The sequence below is a fragment of the Equus asinus genome, chromosome 10 (assembly GCF_041296235.1).
Source record: "Equus asinus isolate D_3611 breed Donkey chromosome 10, EquAss-T2T_v2, whole genome shotgun sequence".
Lineage (NCBI taxonomy): Eukaryota > Metazoa > Chordata > Mammalia > Perissodactyla > Equidae > Equus > Equus asinus.
The window spans coordinates 27,808,232-27,832,809 of record NC_091799.1 but is presented as its reverse complement, the minus strand read 5'-3'; the positions used below and the strand labels follow the sequence as shown (position 1 = coordinate 27,832,809).

The 24,578-nt window shown below is 45.2% G+C and overlaps 1 protein-coding gene across 8 annotated transcripts in view; it reads right to left on the bottom strand.

Annotated features, from left to right (window-relative positions):
• The window catches only part of ASTN2 (astrotactin 2), an 829,157-nt gene that overhangs the window by 531,178 nt on the left and 273,401 nt on the right, over positions 1-24,578 (bottom strand). For all 8 annotated transcript variants that reach the window (XM_044778942.2, XM_070518865.1, XM_014830403.3 and 5 more), the window contains one exon: positions 19,439-19,546. In XM_044778942.2, coding sequence (XP_044634877.2) covers positions 19,439-19,546 — 108 coding nt within the window. The remainder of the gene's footprint in view (positions 1-19,438; positions 19,547-24,578) is intronic.

Genomic DNA, 24,578 nt, shown 5'->3' with positions numbered 1-24,578 from the left:
CTCTCTACCAAACACCTCCACAAAAACAGTGAAGGTAAGAGTAATTCAAAACTGAAGAGATCGCCAGGTGAGGCTGAGAATGGAACAAAGAATGCCCTGGTGAATTAAAGACTGAAATGAAAGTCAGAAGAGTTGGACTCTAGTCTGTGGAACTGGTTAGCTCGGTGGCTTGGGGGATGTCACTCACAGCTATTCACTCCATTCACACAAGCCCAGGCAAGGGGCATGATTATTGCCAGCCTTCACTTGCCGGGGATAGCAGGTTGAATAAGCAATAAAGCATTCTGATCTATTAGAAAAAAAAGACCTTCACAATATAAGGAGTAGGCTGTTAGAGATTCTTATTCTAATGGCCACATTGATTGCATACCCACTTTGTCAAACACGATTTCAGACACTAGCAACACAGGTGTGAGCAAATTACCAGCCCTGGTCTCTTGTTCTCTAGAAAGGAGCAGAGACATCCAGACTAACTGTGATTTTAAAAAAGAGAGAAGGGCTCAATGATAGCAGAGATATGGGCAATACGCCATGGTGACACTGTGGGTCTGGAGGGATAAGAGCAAGCTTCAGGAAGGTGGTGACATTTATTCAAACCAGCCCTGGAAGGACAGTCAGGTGTTATGAGACAGAGTTGGGTTGATATGGCACCCTAGGCTGATGGAACAGCACCAGCGAACACCAGCAGGTGAAGACGTGTAGGGTGTGTTTGTGGGTGTTTGAGCAGAAGATGGGATGGAGGCCAAGGCTAGAGAGGCAGGTTTGGCTAATATGAACACTAAGTAATAGCGTGGGAACAGAAGTAGCAATGGCGGTGAAGATAGCTGGAGCTGCAGTGAGGGAGAAGAGCACCGAGGACTGTGCTATAGGCCATGTATATGACGCCTCACTGAGTCCTAAATATTTACATACACACATATACAGATATACGTCTATGCATATGTAGATCTATCGATATGTAATATATCTATCAATATGTAGTTTTTTTATATCTATGTCGTAAGTGAAGAACATGAAACACAGAGGGGTTAAGTAACATGTCCAAGGGAAGAAGACAGTGAGCCAGAATCGACACTCAGGTCTGCCCATCTCCATAGGCAATGCTATCAAATGCTATGCCACCCCTCACCCAACGTCAGGCTAAGGGGTGGAGAATTTATCAGGAAGGCCAAGAGGGAGCCGTCCAATGTATATGAGGGAATGACACAATCTAACCATGCTCTCAGAAGATGACTCTGATGTCACTCGTCCCCCATCCACCTTGGGTGATTCCTACCTTCCTATTTCTAATGAAGCCCCTGCTGGGGTGAGTAGGGGCGGACACGGTCCATTTATAGACATGTCCCCCAAGTCTCCCAGAGGAGCGCAGGATGGGTCCAGCCCCTCTGACAAACTCCCCAGCCTCTCCCAGCCCCAGGAGTGATTTATCAGAGCCGCGTCAGCGCATCTGCCCAGCGGCCTATAATCCAAGGCTGGCGGCACAGGCTGAGGTTTTTAATTAGCTGAGAGAGGGAAGAGTCAGGCCATCTCAGATGGAAAGAAAGGGAGACACCCAGAAGGCTCATAAATCCAGAACCAAGAATCCACTGACAAGTCCGGCAGTGGGGGGAGGGGGGAGGGGCTGGATGGACTGCTTGTCTATCTTATTTTCTTTCTGATGGTCTCCCTGGCGTTCTGGTCCAGACACAAGAGAGAGGATGGCAATCTGTACCACCTTTCACACAGGAATCGTGGGGCTACACCTTTTTCTAGCATGGTTATACAACCAGAAGTCAGGGAACCTCATTTCTCATTCCAACGCTACTACTGAGAGAGTGCAGGTGCAATCTGAGGCAAAAATTATAACACAAAAGCTTGCACGCTTTAGAGTTAGACATAAGCTTAAATCTCTATTCTATAATCCGTACTAAAACTGTGACTTTCCCTCTCTGTGCCTCAGTTTCCTTATCTATATATTCAGGATGAGACCTTGTATTGCAAGGAGTAAGTGAGACAACACAGGTAAAGAGTTTGACCCATAATGGATGCTCAATAAATAACAGCTATTTTTAAATTTCTTTTCCTCCCTCTGCGCCTCAGTTTGCCCATATGTAAAATGCAAAGTTGTGCCACATGACTTCTAAGGGTTTTTCTAGCACTGATTTCCTCTGGGTATTTTTAGCCAAATACAAGAAGACTTGGGCGTGGCAAGAAACAACCATTTTTTCCTATCCAAAACTGGGTGGGGAGGGAGCTCACTTAGGAAGGAGGTTACAAACTTCCTCTTTGCAGGGGTCCAGAAAGCAGGGCTGGGGCTAACATAGGATGGAAATCTTGAGGGATACATATTTCACGGCAGCGTAAGCAAGACAATTCTGAGAGTCAGAGCTCTTCACTGTCTCGATAGTGAGTGAGCTCCCCATCACTGGAGGAATGCAAGCAAAAGTTGGACAGTAGTCTGGGGCAGATGTTCTGAAAGAAATGTAAACATTGGATGGGGGGCCAGAGTTTTTCCTTTAAGATCCTTACCAGTGCTGAAAATATCATGGCATAATGCTTAGGGGTGTAACTTACTATATAAAGTTTCTCATTTAACTCTCGTCCCAGCGTGGTAGGACGTATTACCATCCCTACCTTACAGATAGGAAACTCAAGATGCAGAGAGTTAAGTTGCTGGCTTGAGGTCGCACCCAGAGAAGGAGGCAGAGTGAGGACGGGAGCTCCAGTGACTCCAACTCTTAAGCCTCCTCTTCGTGTTACACAGCCGTCCTCCCATCTCTGATTCTACACCTGATGGCAGAGCCCCAGCCTGTCTCATATTGATTGCAACTGTCCCTTTCTTCCTCCCCGACCCGTCTCTGCCCCCTGCCTGCTCCCCCACGTGTATTTACGCTGGGCTGCCTGGTAACAAACGGCTCGTTACCATGCGGAAGGCGACAGCCGGGCGATTAGTGAAATTTGTTACCCATGCGTCCCCGAACAAAATTAAATTAAAAGTGCTGCTTCGCTGTCAAGATAAGGGCCAAGCTGCTGAGATAATTTTTCACTCTCAAACACTCAATTACCCAGTGAGGCTGGATCAGATACAATCAAAGGGGAAAAACAGAAGAAAAAGAAAGAAAAAAATATAGAGGCAGGACCTTCAGGGACAGATGTAAGAGTTGTTATCGCTCTCTCTGGCCAGGGATGTTAAAGAGGCTGTTGCCATGGTGATGGGGCTGGACCACAGGAGGCAGGTAGGTGGGCGTGGCCTGTGCTGCATCCTATAATAAAGGAGATGCTCTTCATCCCCATTGCCCTTGCCTTGGGCCAGATGGTGTCATATCTCACCTGAATTATTGCAGTAGCCTCCCACCTGGTCTCCCTCACCCTCCTCTTCTCCCCTTCCATCTCAGCTTCCACGAAAGCTAGAGTGACCTTTCTACCACACAAATCTGAAAATAGCACTTTTTTGTTGAAACCCTTCGGTAGCTTCTCATCCTCATCATGACAAAGCGCAAATTACTCAGCCAATGCCATCTCCAGCTCTCTGTTCCTCAAACCTTATATTTCAATGAAATAAACTAGACATATCCCTCCCTTTTGTCTCCCTTCCTCCCTTCCTCCTTCCCTCCCTGACTTCCTTCTTCCCTTCCTCCCTTCTTTTTTTCCTTCTTTTTCAACAGGAATTATTTAGAGAGCCTACGGTATGTCAGGCATTCTGCTCCATCTCATTGTATTCACAATTCCCTGTCTAGAATAATCTTCTCCTACCTTCTTCCCCTCAACAACACCATCTTGTTCTTCAAAACTCAGCCTAGATATCTCCCATGCCACTGTGTCTACTATGAGTCCACCAAGCCAGTCAGGTGCTCTCCCTTTGTGCTAGCACGGAATTCACTCCAACCTTCTATCACAGCCCTTTTTACACTCTGCTGTAATTGCCCATCTGATTGTCTTCAATGCCAGATGTGAGACCCACAAGGGTAGAGGCTGTGCTTCACTTATCTCTGTATTCCCAGGGCCCACACACCAGGCTTCCAGTAACAGTCTTGTGAATTGAAATTACCTTGGAGTTAAATGGTGGGATGCCTGCTGGAAATCTCTTGAAGAGACTGGAGGTGTCTCTATTCTCCTTGTTTCTAGTTCTCCACCATTATTTCCTAGGCATCTGTTTCAAAATTTTCCTTCTCTGGAGAGCCATATGGATCCTACACCTCCCAAGACCCTCCTTCCAAACCTCCTCAGTCATTTAGCACATGGCTTCACTACATCATCTTACGTTTTTTGTTTTTTTTTTTTAAAGTACCTTTCAATTAGAATCACAGAACTGCAGAGCCAATAAGAACACTATAGAATTATAATCTATTTCACTAGAGAGAAACAGGCCACCGAATTTGACCGATCTGCTATTCTCCATTATTTCTTGTTCCCGCTACTAGCCTGAAAATGGCTCAAGGATAGGGACCACCAGTACCCATCTTTGGTGTAGTTTCCTAAGACAGCAATTCTCAACCATGGCTGCACCCAGAGAGCTTTTTTAAAAAAAAATCAGACATGCCCAGGCTCCCCCCGACCAAACCTATCAAATCAAACTCTGGGTTGAGGTTGAAAGGATAGATATTTGTTTTTTAAGCCAAAGCTTGTTTACTATGTACATAGGGCTGGAGACCAGGCTAATCTTTTACTCAAAACATCACTCAAGGACAGAGTATAAGGAGATCATTCTCATGGTCTCTCTCCACCTGGACGTTTATTTTTTATTCTTCTTCATCCTCTTTCTTTTATTTTCCTCCCATTAGGTAAAGATAAAATGCTTTCATGCCTCCAGGGATCCAAGACCAGACACACAATGGTTTCAATTAACAATGAAAGAGGGATGGACAACATTTTTCAAGATTTCAAATCAAATTAAAGACATAATAGACCTCTGAGATGATCTGACCTAGCTACTGAGACAGTCTCCTCGTGTATCAAGTGAAGTGGCCGGAGCAGATGCTACCATTTATTCATCACTTACCACCTGCTGGGAACTTTGCTAAGTGCTTTATTTGTGTTATTTTATTTCAACCTCAAAGCCACTCTTAGAAGAAGGAACTATGAACATGCCCTTACACAGCTGAGCAAAGCAGGGGTTAGCGGGTTAGAGTGAGCTCCCCAAGATCACTCTGCCAGGACTCATAACTAGCTGTGTTTGGTTCCAAAAACCACAAATTAAACACTGCACACTAGGCTACCATCAGTAATCCACTCACCTCAAGTCCCTTTGGGGAATTTTGTTGTCAGAGCTGTTGAGTTGATTCCAACTCCTAGCCACGTTGTGTACAGCAGAGCGGAACCCTGCCTAGTCTTTTTGCGCCATCCTCTCACCTTCTGGTGCTATATCAGACAGTGTTCCCCTGCTATTCACAAAGCTTTCATGGCCAATTTTTTCAGAAGTGGGCATACAGGTCCTTCTTCCTAGTCTATCTTAGTTTGGAAGCTCTGCTGAAACGTGTCCACCATGGGAGACCCTCCTGGTATGTGAAATACTAGTGGCATAGCTTTCAGCATCACAGCAACAGGCAGCCACCACAGTATGACAACCAATAGTTGGGTGATGTGGCTCCCTGATCAGGAAACAAACCAGGGTCGTGGTAGAGAGAATGCCTAATCTTAACCACTAGACCACCAGGGCTGGCCCTTTTGGGCATAGGCAGGGTATAAATGACAAACAGAAGGATAAATAAATACATACACATATAACCTATTGTGATTCCCCCACATATGCTTTTTAAATCAATTGTTCTGTTCTAATATTGAAACTACTGTCATTCACGTTGAGTTAGTTACATATCTTCCCTGAATCCCCATGTCCTGCAGTCTCTAAGCTTTTATCATGGCAAATGCATCTGAGCTGTGGCATCTGCTTCCCTCCCATGGAGCACCAGGTGGTTTGACTGTACCTGAGATGTTGAGAGGACACTATCAACTGAGAATCCATGGCTGAGGGACACACCCTCAGCTGCTTCAGTTTCCTGTCTACACACTCTCCTTAGGATAGTCTCCTCTTCTCATGCTTTTATTTACCACCCTGTGGGAGGCCAAGCTCTAGAATGGCCTCCAAGATTCCTATTCCCTATACATACTCTGTGTATTCCCCTCCTCTTGAATGTGGGTGGGACTGTGAATATGATGGGATATCACTCCATGATTAAGTTATGCTATATGACAAAGATAAAGGAATTTTTCAGATGTAATTAAAGTCCAAAATCAGTTGATTTTGAGTTATTCATAAAGGAGTTTATCCTGGAATGTTCTGGCTAAATCCAGTGAGCCCTTAAAAGAGACCAGGGCCTTGAAGGAAGAGAGTCAAAGGGTAACAGATGCTCTCCTGCTGGCCTTGACGAAGCCGACAGCCATACTGTGAGGAAGGAGCTGTGAGCGCAGGCCTGAGAGTGGCCTTCAAGAACTGGGAGAGGTCCCTGGCTGACAGCAGCAGGACAACAGGCATGTCAGTCATGCAGCTACAAGGAAATGAATTCGGCCAATGACCACATGCTCTTGGAAAAGGGTCCCAAGCCTCAAGCAGAAAACCCAGTTATGACATGACTGGACTTTTGAGCTTCAGAACTGTGAGATAATAAATAGCTGTTGTTTGGACCTGCTAAGTTCGTGAAACAGAAAGTGAATACACAGCCACAGAGTGCTGACTCCTACTCTCTTTTGCCGGTCAGACATCTTCTGAGCTCAGATCTGGTTGTCAATGTCTGCTACTGGATACCCCACAGGCACCTCATAGGCAGCAGCTCTAAAACAGAGCTCCTCCTTCCCTCTCCTGAAGATCTGTTGCTCCTGCCTTGCCCAGCATTGGATTCTCTCCAGTTCCTACGCCAGAATCGAATGCCCATCTTCAAGCAACCCTCACTGGCTCACTTCTTAGAGCCGATGAGTTTTCAGGTTCTGCTAACTGGATGGGAACAAGCTCCTGACAGCCATCCCTCCCATGCTCTCCCAGAGGGCTCCCATTCTGCCTCAGCAGGCTCCTAACTGCTCTCCCACCTCCAGGCTCTCCTCCTTCCAGTTCTTCCTCCACTGTGGGAAGAGTGTTTTTGTTCAATCACAAACAGAACAATGGATCACCCTCTTTAAAAACCTTCCTAGATTCCCCATTTCACATGGGCTCAAGTCTAAGCTCTCCCCTGCTCACATGGAGATGCCTTTTTTAGCACCTAGCCACCTCCCATTCATCCTTCAGGTTTAAGCTCTAATACTGATTCCTCAAAGATGCCTTTCACGACTCTCCCAATTATAGTAGTCCCCTCATCTTTTCTTCAGAGGCACTTCTCACAGCTGGAAATGATATATTCATTAGGTGTTTATTTGTGAAGTACTCTCTCCCTCCCTTTTTCTTGCTGGCCAGACTACAAGCTTCCTGAGGGCAGCCACATTATCAGTCTATTTTCCACTGTGTACCCAGTCCTTAGCATAGAATCTTAACAGAATTAGATATTTAGTAAACATTCATTGACTCAATGAATGAACTTGGCATTCAAAGCCTTTCCCAGTCTGGGTCAATTCTCCCTTCCTACCCTTTCTTCTCACTATCTTCCTTCTTACACCTTAGACTCCAGAGACACCTGATCCTGTTTATTCATCACATAAATCCTGTAAAGTGCGATTATCACCTCCATTTTCGAGAGAAGGAAATTGAGGCCTGGAAAGTAAACAAACTGGTCCAAGATCACCCAAACTAAGAGCTTATATCTATATAAATAAGGTCGTGTGTACAAACACCTTGCACAGCACTTGACACGCCGCAGGGGACCATGACCAGTAGTTTCATCTCTTTATCTGGGAAAGAGTTTTGCAGGATAAGAGAATCCTGGCCATCCCACAGGATTGAGAAGAAAGGGGATGACGGAGTGTTTGTGCTTGGGGCGGGAAGCAGAGAGTCGCAATCTCTCTGTGCAAGGAAAAGCGGGGGAAAATCCTGCTGAGCCTAGTTGAAAGACAAGAGAGCGGGAGAGACTGATTATTCCTTCTCGCTAGTGTAAGCAACTCAACACGACATGTTTGCTTTATCGCCTTTGGTCTCCCATTTGATTCCTGACAGCCGTCTCCCTCCCTTCGATGCCAGGCTGTCAGGTGCTGAGCTGGCTGGCACCGCAAAGGAGGGGGAGAACTGAGAACAATTTAAACACTATTTCAGGGACCATCGCGGCTTTGGGGAGGAAGTTTTTGAAGTTGTCTGGCTCCCTCACTGCATTCAAGGAATCCTCATTTGTCGAGACTGCTTGATGTCCCTGTGGGTCGACGAGAGGTAGTCTGGAAGGGACCGTTAAGAGAAAAAAAAAAACCCAACGCCTATTTCCTCTGAGGTTTGAGGGAAGGGAGAGAAGAAAGACATCAGACACGAGCTTTTTTAGCCTGTAACAATTTCTAAATACGTAATTTTCTCTTCTCTAATATCTCATTAAATAGGGCCAAATGCAGGCGTAGATCAAAGCTGGGTTTCTGCATTTTACTGTTCTTTCAGTAAGAGAAATCCAAACTCTCAGTCTCATCGCCCTGTGAGGGAAGCCAGACTCTCTCCAGAAAGCCTGCAGGAGCTGCTGGAACCTTCTGGAGGAAGGTATCCATCGACTGCAAATCACCAACAGCTAACTACCAGGTCAAGAGTTATGATGAGAGGGAAGGAGGAAAAATCTGTGAGATCCTCCTAGGGGAACAGTCCTTGGGTATTGCGACAACAGTTTTTGGAGCCAACTGGGATGAGGGTCAGACCTTATTCCTGCCCCTTACTGGTTCTATGACCTTGGAGAATTTACTCTGCCTGTTTTCAGTTTTATTCTTTTACATATAGAGACAAGGACAATAACTGACCACACGGAAAAATTCATGAATATGCAATGGACCTGGCACAAAAGTCACACTCAATAAATGCTTGCTATAAATTGTTATTCCTCTTATAATTGTTATGTAAGCTCCTGGCTTGGTAAAGGGAGGATATACTTGATGAGAGCCCAGTGTCAGAAGAGCAACAGGGATGTGCTGTTGGCTAATATGTCAAGGCAACTGTAGACTGGTTTTTCTCAACTCTGGCTGAAAATTAGAATCTGGAAAGGATTATATACCAATACCCAGACATTCCAATGTAATTGGTCTGAGATACATATTGGAACCAGTGTTTTTTAAAAGCTTTCCAAGTGATTGTGAGGTTCAGGTAGGTCAGAGAACTACCTAGCTCCAACCTCACAGCTGAGGATACCTGCCTTGCTATTGGCTCTGACCTGACCTAGGTTCTAGGACTCATTATTCTTCAGGTGGGTAGCACCAGAGCGTCCAACCTCCTACTCAGGAACTAACAATCCAGCCTCCCCAGCTGAACTTGGTTTCTGAAAAGAGATCCTTGGCCTGAAGCCTTGGACTTTGTGGTTCACTTTGTTCCATTCCTAGTGCAGTGTCCCCCAGGAAAGATTCTGGAGTGCTCAGAGAGTTTCTAGAAAATGGTTCTTGCCTGCCAGCCTGTGTCTAAATTCTTACTTCTTACTGACACTTCTCAGTGGTGTGCTGCTAAATGTTTAATAATGGGCTCTCTAAGGAGGAAGGGGAAGTTTCCATTGCAGTGTTTGCCAATTGCCATGGTGTAAATACTTCCGCCACGGTTGATTATAAGCTACCAACAGGCCACCACTCACAGCAGAGTTGGGAATGATGAGCAAAGTTGGCTCTCACAAACTGGTACGGGTTGGCGCCAGTACAGCAAGTCCTCTTTGCCATGTTTTCCTACCTGAGCAAATACCAGGATCCCCACTGTTGGTGGTGTCCTGGGAGGGTTTGTCCCCATGGATGCTGCCTTTTTTCCTCCATACGGAACTGACTTCTCAGTGCCTGAACTGCTTCTGACCAGTCCTAATCCTGGTCCAAGCTCCTCCCGGGCTGATGCCCCTAGGAAGGGTTACGGAGTTGCCACCAGGAAGTTCTCAGGGATCTGATCAGGCTTTCTGCACCAACACAGATATGGGTAACTACCTCCTGTCTCTTTAGTATACACCTTGTGCCAGGCACTGTGGTATGCATTTTTTGTGCATTATCTCAATCACATGACAGTCTGACCAGATTTTTGAAACCAAATAGCTTAAGTTCAAATCTCAGCTCCCCTTACCTTATAGTAGTCTCACGTTAGTGACCTCTCAAAGCCTCAGTCTCCTTATCTGTGAAATAGAGATAAAAACAACCTCTTCTCATGGTATTACTTGGAATTCCATGAGATGATGCATATAAAGAACACAGACCAGCGTGCAGAGAGTTTAATAAATCAAATACCATTCTTCTGTCCTTTTCCTCTTTCCCCCTCCTGGTTGTCTCTGTTTCTATCGTAGGCTCTGAGAATGGTACTGCTGAGAAGAACTTAGAGAGTGTCAAGTTCTACCCTGTTGGTTGGCAGATAGGAAACTGAGGCCCAGAGCCTTGCTCAATTCTCATGATCAAACAAGTGTAGACCCAGGATTGGAACCCAAATCTTAAGCCTTCCAGTAGTTTCTCAATACTCTCTTACTTGGCCTTTCCTCCCTCTGTCCTTGCCTCCCTCTTTCCTTCACAAGCTTATCCCGCACTCCCTCTCCCTAGCTTTCCACCTTGTCCTAACCTCCCCCTACATTCCCTATGTCCATGACCTAGGATAACCTGATAAACCCAATCCTAAATTGGGTGGTGATGCATTCACCTCTGGGGCCCCCAGCTAACCCTTTGTCTTGAGCTCCAGCCACGCTGTCCTCAGCAGGAATCCCTGTTGGGTAGAGAGGAACAGGCCAGTTGGGCAGAGGAGGTGGAGAGAAATAAGGACGCTGGAGTCTTGCTGCTCTGCCTTGAATCCCCCCAATTCCAGGACCAACTGTCCCAGGTCCCTGACATCATTCCCTCCCTCCACAGCCTGGGCTTTGGGACATTCTTTCCAGGTCACTCTAGCGACAAAGGCTTAGAGGATGATTAATTACCGATTGATCCGTCGTCAGTGTTTACTCTTTTCTGAGTAGCAAGTCCTAGGGGTGCACCCTGCAGGCTGGCAGAGGTGCCTGTGAAAGAGGCTGTCCTTCGGCAAGGGACAAGGATGGAGAAGGGGAAAAGTCACATCACAATGTCCCCAAGAGGCCAGGCCCACCAAATTCATATTCTTACTGAAAATGTCTACTTTCTTTTTCTAGAAGCAAGACCAATTTGCTGGCTAGCACATTGGCAAAAGGCCATGGAGCTGTGGCTGGCACAGGCACTGATTTGCTGTGCTTAACCAGTTAGCATTTAGTAAGCATTGATCACAGGGCAGGCACACCTGGCTAAGCATGTCCTTTGCATACATTATCTCCTTTAATGCTCACAACAAGCCAAAGTCGGAGTAGAAGGACTAATACCAGACTTATCTTCCTTTACCCAGGAGAAATTGAGGCTCAGAGAAGGAAAGTGCCTTTCTCTAAGCCACACAGCTAGGAAACGACAGAGCAAGGATTTCGACCTCTGACTGCTGATTCCGAAGCCTATAATCAACCTGGAAGGACTACTGTTTACTTAATGTTTTGGTCAAGAAATAATTTCAAACTTTTGGAAAAGGTACAAGATAAGAAGAGTACAAAAAACATCTATATACCCTTTGCCCAGAATCACCTCTAGTTAACACTTTTCCCTTTTGCTCTGTCATTTGAAAGGGGTGACATTTTAACCTTGAGTAAAATGCTTTCCTTCTCTCAGCCTTGTTTTCTATGTTCATAAAGTAGAAGATGGGATGGATTATCTTTAGGATTGAGAAAACCCTGTGGTTAGATGAGAAATGATGAATAAAGGATAGGGTGCGTATCCCAATGGTCAAGGTATGCCTCCAGCCTATTTCTTATTTTTTTTTCCCAAGGAAGATTAACCCTGAGCTAACATCCACCACCAATCCTCCTCTTTTTGCTGAGGAAGACTGGCCCTAGAACTAACATCTGTGCCCATCTTCCTCTATTTGATATGTGGGATGCCTGCTACACAGCATGGCTTGATAAGCAGTGCACAGGTCTGTGCCCAGGATCCGAACCAGCAAACCCCAGGCCACCAAAGCAGAGAGCATGAACTTAATTCCTGCACCACCTGGCTGGCCCCTCCAGCCTATTTCTATAGCTCATCTACTATCATCTCACAGCCACATTCTTTCGCTCTACCCACTTTCTGACATCTCTCCAGTCCCCACTCCCAGTGTACCATGTACCCTCTGCCCCTCATACTGGGCAGGTGCTGTTCTGTTGATGCTCGACTTTCACCCCAACCTATTCCCGTTTCCTGAAGTTTCTGTTCCATCTTGGCATTCACGGCTTGTATTTCAGAATTAATCTCCTACCCTCAATCCTCAAAGGCCTGCTTTCTTGCAGATTTGGCTCAAACTTTCTCTCACCTGTCCTTTTCCTCGAAAACAGGATTAAACCTTGTGCGTGCACTTGTGTGTGTGTGTGTGTGTGTGTGTGTGTGTGTGTCTGTCTGTCTGTCTGTTTTGGCAAGGGAGAATAAAAAAACACAACCATACAGATTAGCACAAAGTTTTGCTTACAACTTCAGAGTTCTTATCACTAGAGAAAATCTCATCTTAAGAATTGCCATATTAAAACAAGCAACTAAAACAAAGAAATAAGCAAAACCAGGGGGCATTCAGGCCCCCGTTCTCTCTGCTGGGAAACAAATTAGCAAAGCTTAGAGAAAAGTGCATGGGATTGGGAATCTGAAAACTGGCTGAGAACCAGCAGATGAGAATAGTGAAGCCTAGAGGGGGAGAGAGACTCGCCCAAGGCCACAGAGCCACCCATGCAGAGCTGGGTCGGGAGGCCCATGCTGGGTGCTTGCACTGCTAGAATCATCAAGCAGCTGCGGCGGCTCTGCCTCCTGCTCAGCATTGTGCCTGGGGCGGGCCACGCCATCTGCACTTCTCATCTGGACCTTCAATTATACACTGGCTTGTTCTGATCAGCATCACTTCTCTGTATGAGCTGTGTTCCCCCCAAGGAGATTATCACTACCTTGAGGCTGGGGGCCCAGGGTCCATTTCCGGTAATACCCAGCCTCATGCTTAGTAAGGTTGTTTATTCCATAAATAGAGGTTAGACTAGAATGAACTTCAGACTTGATGACATGAGGCATAAACATCCTTGTTTGATGGACAGGAAAACTGAGGCCCCAGGGGCACAGGCTCACCAAGTGTCACTGAGTTAGTTGTGGGGGTACAGACTTCAATACTCATCTCTTAACTCTGGGTCCAGTGTCCTTTACTCTATGTAGTGTCATCTCTGGATAATAAAGCTGAAATTATGCCCAGTGGGAACCTATCATAATCCGCTACTTCATTAGTTAATTCTGTAGAAAACCATGAGAATTGGCAAATCCCAAACAAGTGATGGATTGGATGGTTATTTCCTTGACCAAACATGGAATTCTTTGTTTGACAGATAGACTCCTTTATGAGATCAGATTCATTTCACAAAGCATTGTGAGATTTCACTCATGCTTCCTGGACCAGTCCTACAGGTGAGGGCCACCTGTATGATGTGGATGGTTTAGGGCAGGGGTCAGCACACTGTGAGCCGCAGGTGACATCCGGATCAGCATCTGATTTGGAGACAGAGTTTCATTAGGACATGTTTATGTTCATTCATTTATATGTTGTCTATGGCAGCTTTCAAGGTACAACAGCAGAGCTGAGTGGTTCCAACAGTGACCGCATGGCCTGTAAAGCTGAAAATGTTTACTAATGGCCATTTACAGGGAAAGGCTCCTGAGTCCTCATTTAGGAAGTCCCACCAGACACACATATCTTGGTTTCTCAGTCTCTGTTTCTTAGCCCCTTTGCTCTCTTCCTCTCTGCAACTTGCCATATTGATTAATACATTTCTTTGCTCTGCCGTGAGGTTCTACCCGGCCATACCAGACACCTTTGAATAACAGTCCCATTTCCCTTACAAAGAATCTGGGGCTCGGGGAAGCTCAGATTCTCACACTATATCATAAATCTCTTTTTCAGTAGACCCTATGATCAAAAATGAGATTTTAGCTGATTTAGTTTGGGGTTCAGAATGTTTTCAAGGGAAGGGAAGTTTAAGGAGGAAAGAACAAAATTTCTTGAGCACCTCTGGGTGAATCCTGGAACATTCCATCTCTGGACTTGCTCACCCTGTAAGGTAGGAGTCAACAGCTCTATTTTATACAGAGGGAAGCACCCAGAGGTTCAAAGTCTATCCATGGCCACATGAAAGGGACTAGGTAAGGTCACAACTCATAGCCAGGTCTGGATAATCTAATGCCACTTCTATTTCTTTCATGGGACATGCTAAAGAGATAGAGCTAGGCAAGAAAAACCTGTTAGATGTTTCTTCTCTTTTCCTCCTCCATGTCCCTCTCCCGATATCATCCCGAGGTGTATCCTTCTCTGCCAGGGAACCTCCTGGACTTGTAACATCCCTTCAGATTGCACACACTCCCACCATGCTCAAGAAATCCAGACAGAGTGGGTTTTCAACATAAGTACTCAGGCCCTCCCAGGTATGTCCTTCCCTGGTAGCCTTGAGGTGAAAGAATGAGCAGGACTGAGGCCTCAGTTCTGCTCATCAGGAACTGGAAAGAGAAGGAGAGAGAGAGGAGACCCTTTTCCAGCAAGTGGGAATGGAGTGAGAGAAAACAAGAGGGGCAGACTGGAAAGCAGCATCCACCCTGAGCACTTATAATAATCCAGACACTGGACCAGGAATTTCTTTCATTAATTCATTAATCATTCATTCTCTCAAAAATAGGAACCCAGTACATACCATGGACCCATCCCTGTGTTTGGTGCCACAGATGGAAAGCTGGGCACAAATGACAATGTGCCTATTCTCATGAAGGTTCCAGTTCAGCAGAGGGTACAAATAATGCCCAGAGAACAGATCAGTAAACGTAAAATTATAGCTTTGATGAAGTCAACAGAGAGGGAAGAACACAGGAGCTGATGTTGAATGAAACAGGGAAATTAGGTGCAGGATGGCTTAGCTGAAGAGCCACCATTTAAGCGAAGATGTCAGAATGAGTGGGAGTGAGTCAAAGGGCAAGGGAGAGCAGTCCATGCTGGTGAAGATTCTGGCAGGACAGACATGGGAGTCTTGGAGAAGAGGCTCGGGTGGCAGGGGTAGACAGAGCCCTGGGGACATGGGCGGGGCAGGACCACCTGGGGGATTGTAGGTACAATGAGAAGTTCACATTCCATCCTAAAGGCAGAAGGATGGAAAGTTTCTAAGCAGAGAAGCGACATGATCCCCATTTACATTTTTTAAATGATCACTCTGGCTGTGGGGTTGAAAATGGGCTGTAATACAGAAATTGAGACCATGGAGAAGGTGATGTTAGCAGTTTTTAAGCAAAGGATGTAGATGACAGGGACTAGGATGGTGGCAATGGAGAAAGGAAATTGTAGTTATAAAGGAGATGCTCATGTTCCCATTTAATCTTCACAATTACCCTGGGAGGGAGGTACTGCTACCCCATTTTAAAGATGAAAATATTGAGACTACTGGCTCGTGTCATGTGAATGAACAGTGATAGTGCCATGTCTGAGCCCAGGCCACCTTTCAGCTTCAACTCTTCCAGGAAGACCTCCTGGAAGCCCCACATCTCTCTAGTGTTCCTCCATCTCTCTCAGGGCTGGGACAGTATGTAGCACTCAGATAACACCAGGTTATTCTTTGTCTTCCAACGTCTTCTAACACCTTTCCCAGCACCACGCAGCACCAGGCAGGGCCCTTAGGAAGACTTTATCTCATACTTGCTGACTTGCTCTTGAGCATCTCTTTTCAACCTCTACTTGTCAATTGCGAAAGTGAGACTCAGAGACGGGCAGTGGCTTGGTCAAGGTCATACAGAAAACTGGTGGCAAATCTGGCATTAGAAACCACTGCTCCTGTCACTGTCAGATGACTTCAGAGTCCCAACTTCCTTCTGAGCACTTCGAGGATGTCAAGAGTTGAATGCCTTGATTCAGGTCCACATGTACCTTGATTTAGGGAACACACCCAGATCCTCTTTTCAGATGGAACTGAAGGGGTATGGTGAATTACTATGAACTCCAAATGCTATGAAATGACTATTTTCAACCAACATAGGGATCCACCTTTCCTGGAATTTTTACCTCTTTCTTCCTTCATCTCATTGCAATTTATCATCTCCTCTGTGCCATAGCCAGGCTGGCCTGCACAGCCCTGGGCAGACCACAGGCATTTCCTAAAGAAGAGCTGGGATGTTGGTAGCAGAGGTGGAGAGAAGGCTGGAACAATGGGGATTCAGGTAGGCCTGGGGGTGAAGGCAAGGCCCAATGGGATGCTAGAAGCCACTCTCATGTCAGGGGCAGACACCCTCTCCAAAAAGAGAATCAGGAAAGAGGAGAGACATTGGACATGGTGGAGGCCGACAGGATGCAAAGGGAGCAGGAGCTGGAAGCCAGGTACATTTCATGAGTGAGAAGTGACCTCAGAAATCAAACTCATGACTTATGCTCAGGGAAGCCTGGATACGTGGTGTGACTTGACTGAGGTCACACAGCAGGTTGGCAGCACATCTGAGATTCGCCCACACACTTGGCCCAGTGTTCCTTCCTCAGCAGCTCAGCCCTACCATGACTTCTTCTCTCCCTCCTTACCCCCCATCTGTGTGCTTTATAGATACAACTAATTTTAATCCTTAGAACAACCCCTAAGCTTTAACTTTACTATCCTTATTTTTCAGATTAGGAAACATGCACAGAGAGGTTAAAGGTCATGTTCAAGATGGCACCACTAGTAAGTGTTGGGGCATGGATTTGAACCCAAGCAGCTTGCTGCAAGAATCCATGCTCTTAATACTCTGTTCCATTGCTGTCTCATCCCCAGGGGCTCCCAAAACCTTCCCTGTGCATTTTTCCCATTAGTGCAGTGAGGGCTGAAGGTGCCCCAACTCCTGTACAACATATAAGAAACAGCAAAGGGTCACAGCCCTTCACTGGGGGCCAGGACATCTGCAGAACTGGTCAGTGAGCTCTAAGTTCATTTGGCTGGAGCAGAGCCTTTGCCATGACCAAGTTCACTCTGTGCTCAACAAACAACCACAGCAACAGCAGCAGCACCAATAACCTTGACAACATCAACTATAGTGTCAGGAATGCTTTGCCTGTGATCCCGCAAATGCTAGGGTAACACGCTCAGGGCATCTACACCTGCAATTCTTTCCCTGCTCTCTTAATTCCTTTCCTTGCATTCTTTTCCCTTAGCATTGTCATCCTCTAATATATTTATACTTTGATATAATAATACAAGCTCCACAAGGGTTTTTAAAAATTCTTGCTCAGTTTGTATCCCCAGTGCCTAGAAGAGCATCAGACACACAGTTGGTGCTTAACAAATATTTGAAATATGTATGGAAGGAAGGGGTGGAGGGAGAGAGGGAGGAAGGAAGGAAGGAAAGAACTAGGGAAGGGAGGGAAGAAGAAAGAAGAGAAGGAAGGGAGGAATGGAGGAAGGGAGGCAGGCACGAGGAAGGAAGAAAGAAGGGAAGGGAAAGAAGGAAGAAAGGAGGAAAGAAAGGAGGGAAGGAAAGAAGAAAGGAGGGAAGAGAGAGCCGAAGGAAGAAGGAAAGGAGGGAAGGAGGGAAGGAAGGAAAGGAGGGAGGGAAGAAAGAAGGAAGGTAGGAAAGGGTTGAGAGGCCTCAGAGCCCTGGTCCTCGCCATCTTGGACACATAGACTGCCCCTCTGGAGTGTATGGAGGCCCCGGGCCAAGTCTTTTATCTCAAGTCCTGTGGCTTATTTTTGCTTTGGTTTTTTAAGTTTACCTCCGATTTATGAGGGGCACACTCAGTGATGAATGCTTTTCCAATTAGCTGTAAATAGCCCAGTCCTGCAGAGGAGACTCACTGACTTCCCCAGCCCTAATTCTGGCTGCTGTCTTAGGGGAGGGAGAAGACAGGTCCAGAACCATCCATCTCCAACTTCTAAATCGCCAAAGCAGCAGATACCAGAAAGCCGAGGCATGGGAAAGAGTGGGAGGCAGGCCCAATTATTCTAACAGCTGCAGAGGCTGCAAAACCTTCCCAGGTGATGTGCCAAAGGAGACACTCCCCAAATGGGGCCTTTTCAGCGGAAGGCACCAGAGATAGAGAGGCATGGAAAACAACAATGAGAACCGAACTGACATTAATAACGTCTACACTATTTGCCCTTAGCATATACCAGACGCCATGATAAATTTTTTATATAACACAACCAAAATTCATCTCCAAGTCTATAAGTTAGTTTATAAAGCCCAATTGACAGATGAGAAAACTGAGGTATAGGGAGGGCAGATGACTTGCCTAAGAGCGAAAGGAACCAGGAAGCTATGTGATCCATCTCTTTGAATGTCCATCATGCATCGGTGGAATGCACGCAGAATTGTTTCGTGAGTAAGATTCTCCCCCTCTTCCCTCTCCCAGGCACATCTTCAGCCCACCTCTGTGCAGTGGTGGGAGAGCCACAGGCTGCCACATGCCTTGATTAGCTGCCTCCATGTTTGCCAGAGGACCCTGCTTCTTTCCGGGGCCTGGTCTAAGCCCACAGATCTGCCCTGAAGCACTGGCATGGAATACATGTTTGCACCCCAAGTCCTCTCCCAAGAATGCAATCTTGAACTTGCTGCTTTCCCATCTTTATAAGACACTCAGGGATGAGGGATTATATTCACAGGGAGTTGCCTGAAATATGCTCTAATTTCCCTTCAGAACACGTTTAATCATCAGAGTACTATGGACCTTGGCCTCTAGGTTTAGCCTGTTATGAAGTCCTGCTTCGGCATTTTGACATCTCCTCACGTTGGGTATCATTGTAAGAAATAATTATGCATTGATACTGATTTCATCTCTTGAAGACATGTCTAGAAAATCACATGGTTTCCTGTTTATAGGAACCGACTGGAGAACTTTCTCCCTGGTCTGGGCGTCAGGTAGATAGACTTTCCTGAACAAACACTGTCTCTATCCCATAGACCCTGAACATTTTACAGCTGAGTGTGTTTCCTTCTGCACTTCAGTTAGTAAGAATCTCTGAGTTAAACTATCACCTCCTTCTCAGAACTACACAATAATGTGGCATAGATTACCTTGTGTCAATTTAACTTGAGTTTGAATAATTTTCTTTATTCCTATTTTCCTTTCCATCCAATTCTCTTATTTATTTCATTTCTTGTGCTTGGTTAAAAAAAACTGCATAAACTTAAAAAAAATCATCCCCAAATTCTTTGAGGCATGAGGTAGGACAGAAAGCCAATAAAGAATGGAGAGGGAAAGAACATAATGGTGATCACTTGTCTAGCCAGGGTATTGGATGCCAAGCTCAGTGTTAACCGGATCCAGGACCAGGTTGAAAAAGATTTAGGATTTGTCATTAAGCACAAAATCTGCTTCGAAGTTTTCTTTCTACAAACGCTGTTTCTGGGCCCCTCCCAAGGACTCCTTTACCTTTGCTGCGGCGACGACTGCGGTACTGCTCCGTGTAGAATGTCAGCTGCGTCTCGTCGTCTGCCTCTGACCCCGACATCCCTTTGGTTCTCCCAAAGCTGATTCCCCCTGCGAGGAAGCACAATCCATCAGTCATCGCAGGCCTCCAGAAGCTTGCTAAATCCCTCATCCGTCCCAAAGATCAGCAACCCCATCCCCCAGACTTCTTTCTGTAAGCCCCAAGTGATCCAGGAGTCGGTATGATTTATGGAGGGAGTTCAGGCTCTGCGGTGAGCCAGATCTGGGTGCAACCAGGGCTTGGCAGCCTCAGGGCTGTGTCACCTTCTGAGCCCTGGATTCTTTCTTTCTAAAATACGGACAGTAACTATTAGCTTTGGGTTGTTTCTTTGAAGATTAAAGGAGATATGATATGTAAAACACACAATACTAAATAGTTTCTAGCTATATTGTTGCTTAATATATGAGCTTATCTCTAAGAAAACACTCCAGGCAACTTAATTTCACACACTTCAGTCAAGCGCTTACTAGATGCCAGGCCCAGAGCCAGACATGGGGATACAAAGATAGATACAACCCAGTCCTTGCCAGCCCAGGGATCATAAGCTAGTCGAGGAGACAAATGGCATCCTAAGGAGCCTTTAACCTAATTTATAGCTACATTTTCCACACAATGAGATCCTGGGAATATGGAGGAGGGCAATCCATTCCAACATGGAGGACCGCGGAAGGCTTTATGGCAGAAGGAAGATTTAAGTCAGGGCTGGAAGGATGGATGGGGCTTCAGTAGTAGAAAATGGAGTTCCAAGGAGATGAAAAAACTAGAGCATCCTTGCGGATGAGGAGTGTGGGCAGGTGGAAGCAACATCTAGTGGAGTACTGACTGGCAAGACTATGCTGGAGCCACACAGTGGAAGTCCCTGGGTGGAACCAATATATTCAAAGTATTATCATTTTAACAAGTAATCAATATAAAATGATTAGTATTGAAATATTTAATATACCTTTTCACAATGTTTTCAAAACCCAGTGTATATTTTATGCTTACAATGCAATACAGACTGGCCACATTTCAAGTGCCCACCATATTGAAGAGCACAGTTCTGGAGACACTTATACAACAAATATCACTGAGCATAATTAACAGCCAGGATCTGGGCACAGGAAAGAAATGAATAAGCCACAGGCCCCACGAAGGTGTTGAAATTTTTTTTTAATGTGACTTGGATGAAAACTGGTGTAGCTCAGATTCCATTAAAAGATAATAGCATTGTCTCTGCCTTCAGGCACTTAGAGTCTAGTAGGTTCCTACAATGGGTTAATCTATGAGCCATGAGAGGTAATGCACTTCTGTAGAAATTAGGGTAGTAGAGTCAGGCATGAGTTCTAGTCTTGGTCTCACTTATTAGCTGTGTGGGCTTGGGCAACGCAACCAATCTCTCTGAATTCATCTTTAAAAGGGAACAATAACTCTCAGTTCACATGGTCCTTATGAGGAAATGATATAATGTGTGTAAACAGTTGGCACAAAGACCAAAGAAGTGAGAGTGAGGGCACATTCCTCATGTGTTCAATGCTTGCCTGAGTCTACTAGAAGAAAAAGAAGCACTGCTGGGTGGGAGGAGCAACTCCCTGCCTTCTGTGACATACTAGGGTTTTGGCAGCCACCCAAGGCATATAGCCCCTGAGTGTCCATATAATCTGAAGAGGACACAGGCCAATTACAGACTGCCTTGGAGACAATTCAGATGGATGGAAAAGGCCCCCCTCTGCTAGCATTTTAATATGAAATTGGTGATTTAGTGAACTAAAATGCAGTCACTTATTGTAGAGGGCTGCTCAAGTATTTCCAATTAGAGGCTGAGACAAAGTGAGAATGGTCAGAGACTGGCCAGAGAAAAGGAGAGGACACAGCAGCTCCGGGTTCTTCTGGTCCTGAGTGGTCGGGGAGGGAGCCATGACGGCCAAACACATACCACAGTCTGATAAGCACTGCTCTGGGCGCTTTATATGCAACATCCCATCTACATCTCCAAGGGGTCTGAGAGCTAAGAATCATCCCCCTTTTACAGAAGGGCAAACCAACCCTCAGAATCTCCATGTGGCTTATCCAAAATCACACAAATTACAAATGGCAGAGCCCCCAAATTTGAACCTGGCTTTTCCCTGATTCAAAACCCTTTCTGTTCTCATGCAAAGATTAGTAATTAGTCATTAAGGAAATGTAAATCAAGGCCAACATGAGATACCATTTCATATCCACTAGGCTGGCCATAATCAAAATAATGAGGCAGTAACAGGTGTTGGAGAGGCTGTAGAGAAATTGGAACTCTCATACACTGCTGGTGGGAAGGCAAAATGGGAAGGCAAAAGCCACTGTGGAACATAGTTTGACGGTTCCTCAAGAAGTTACACACAGAATTACCACATGACCCAGCAATTGCTCTTAGGTATAGTCCAAAAGAATTGAAGAGAGGGTATCAAATAAATAGTTGTACAGGAACGTTCATAGTAGCATTATTCACAATAGCCAAAAGGTGGAAACAACGCGAATGTCCATCCACTGATGAACAGATAAACAAAATATGGCATATTCACCACAGAGACTAAAAATGGTGGTTGCCAGGGCTGGGCAGGAGGAAAGGAATAGAGAGTGACTGCTAATGAATATGAGGTTTCCTCTTGGTGTGATGGAAAGGTCTTGAAACTAGATAGAGGTGATAATTACACAATCTTGTGTATATACTAAATGGCGACGAACCTTAAAATAGTTAATGGTTAATTTTACGTTATGTGAACTTTACCTCAATAAATAAAATACTAAAAGAAAAGAGACACTCTGTTCTCCTTGTAACATCACAAGACTGATGATAGAACTGTAGAATGGGAGGGATGTGAAAGCTGGCAGAGGGAAAGGAAGAGGGTAAGTTGAGACACAGGGTGGAGACATCACAGAACCATGTTGAAAGGGCCAAGCTCAGACATCCTGAGTCCTGACCCAGTGTTTGAGACGCAGAGGATGACCATTCAGTCTGTCCTGGACCCAGAGGTCACCTCACATAATCACAACAGCCCTCATTCATTTTTTCATTCATTCAACAAGTATTGACTAAATGCCCACAATGTACCAAACACTGTTCTAGTCACTGAGGATAAAGCAGTAGATAAAACAGATAAAAACTTTCTGACTTCAGATCTTACCATCTGGTGAGGAAGCAATTGAGACATTGCAGGCATGATGCTAAGTCCTCTACAGGGAAATTATCTCAATTTTGCTGATAAATAAACTGAGCTATTCAGAGGTATTTATAAGCTTCCCCAAGATGACATAGATATTTGGTGGCAAACAAGAGACATGACCCCAGGTTTGCTCTGGGGCAAATCCGGGCATTTGAACAACTTGAAAGTCATATTATGGGAAAGGGTGAAGCAGGAGTTAGGATGTATGGTCTTTTCTGGCCTATGAGAAGGGACTCATTACCCTTCACTGCAAATCTACCTTCTCTGATTGGGCTGCCCTGTCCGCAAACCTGTTCTGCCAGCCTCTGGTAGGCCCACCCCTCCACACTCCATCTCCCACGCTCTTGGTATCATGATGGATGGTGGTGACATGTTAAATTATTCAGGCTCCGTGTCTTCCTCGAGCTGGTGACAGCGATATTGCATTTTTAGATTGCCCAGAACTGCGCCAGATAGAGAAATACGTAGCTCAGGAACGCAAAAACCCATCTGACCCCCAACCATCCAGTGAATACAAATTGTGCCGGTCATGGCAAGAGGACAAAAGCCGCTTACACTTCCCACACCCCAAAACCACACAACTCACAACAGCTCTGAGCTCTAGAGCTAAACCACAGATGTTCATGCACATCCGCCACTTGGAGATGCCCTGACCACAATTGCTACCTCTCATCAGGACCACTGTGGGCCAGGCATAGTGCTGGGCACTTTACCCAGAAGTGAGTACACGTATTCCAATTCCTCCAAATGTGGAAAGAGAGGCTGAAAGAGGCAAAGCTTTTCACCTGCAGTCACACAGCCAGTAAGTGGCAGGACCTGAATTCAAACCCTGGTTTATCTGATCACCCAGGGAAGATTCTGTCACACTGTTGGGACTCGTGTTGAATTTTTAAAATGATATTTAGGGTTAAAAAAATGTTTATGGTAAAATGTAAATAAACACGAGTGTTTATAATTTCAGAAAAAATTGTAAACTTGTACATTCTTGCTGATATCTGGTGCGAATTCCACTGAGCACATGTAATAAAAAATAAATATATTTTAATTTAAAAAATAAAGAGGGAAGAAGTAAAAGTCATTCTGGGATGTTCATGATCTAGGGCTATGAACTGAGTTTAAAAAAGCACATTGAAAAACTGTGAGTGCAAAATGATCTTATTCTGTTTAAAAATAGACATCCAAATAAAGTATATAAATACATGCATATACACACACGCACATAAAAAGGTATTGAAAGAAATATATTAAGATCCTATAGTGGCTGTTCTCTGGGTAGTTGAGATTTGGGGTGTTCCATAAATTTGTCTTATTATTGCTCATCTGCATTTTATAATTTTTCTCCAATGAACATCTAATTCTTGCTAGTAAGAAAAGACATTTAATAAAAGTGGTGTTTGTTTTTAAAAAATATATGGTCTTTATTGCTGTAGTTTAAGCTCATTCCTCACCTGACCTTAGTGTAACATGGCCATCCCAGAAGTGATCATACCACCCACCCAAGAAGGAAGATATCTCAATTTATCTCCAAATTTGGGCCCAAAGAACTACCTATGGAGGAGAAGCTTTCCAATAAAACTTAACTCAGTATCTAACGAAAGTAAGGCTTTGTCTTCCGGAATATCCCACTGCTCCCTGTGGGAGATTGCATTTTCCAAAGATGGCCTTAAGAAAATCTCCCGTTCCACATTCTCTTCTGCAATGTGACCTTTGCCACTTCCTTATCAAAGGTGGAGACTAATTTCCCTCCCCTTGAATCTGCGCTGCCTTAGGAATGTGCTTTTAATAAAGAGGCTGCCAAGGAAAGGACTCTGCAAACCTCCAGGACTAGGTCACAAAAGGTGACACAGCTTCTGCCCAGCTCTCCTGAAACGCTGATTCTCTAGACTCTCACTTCATCTTTGGA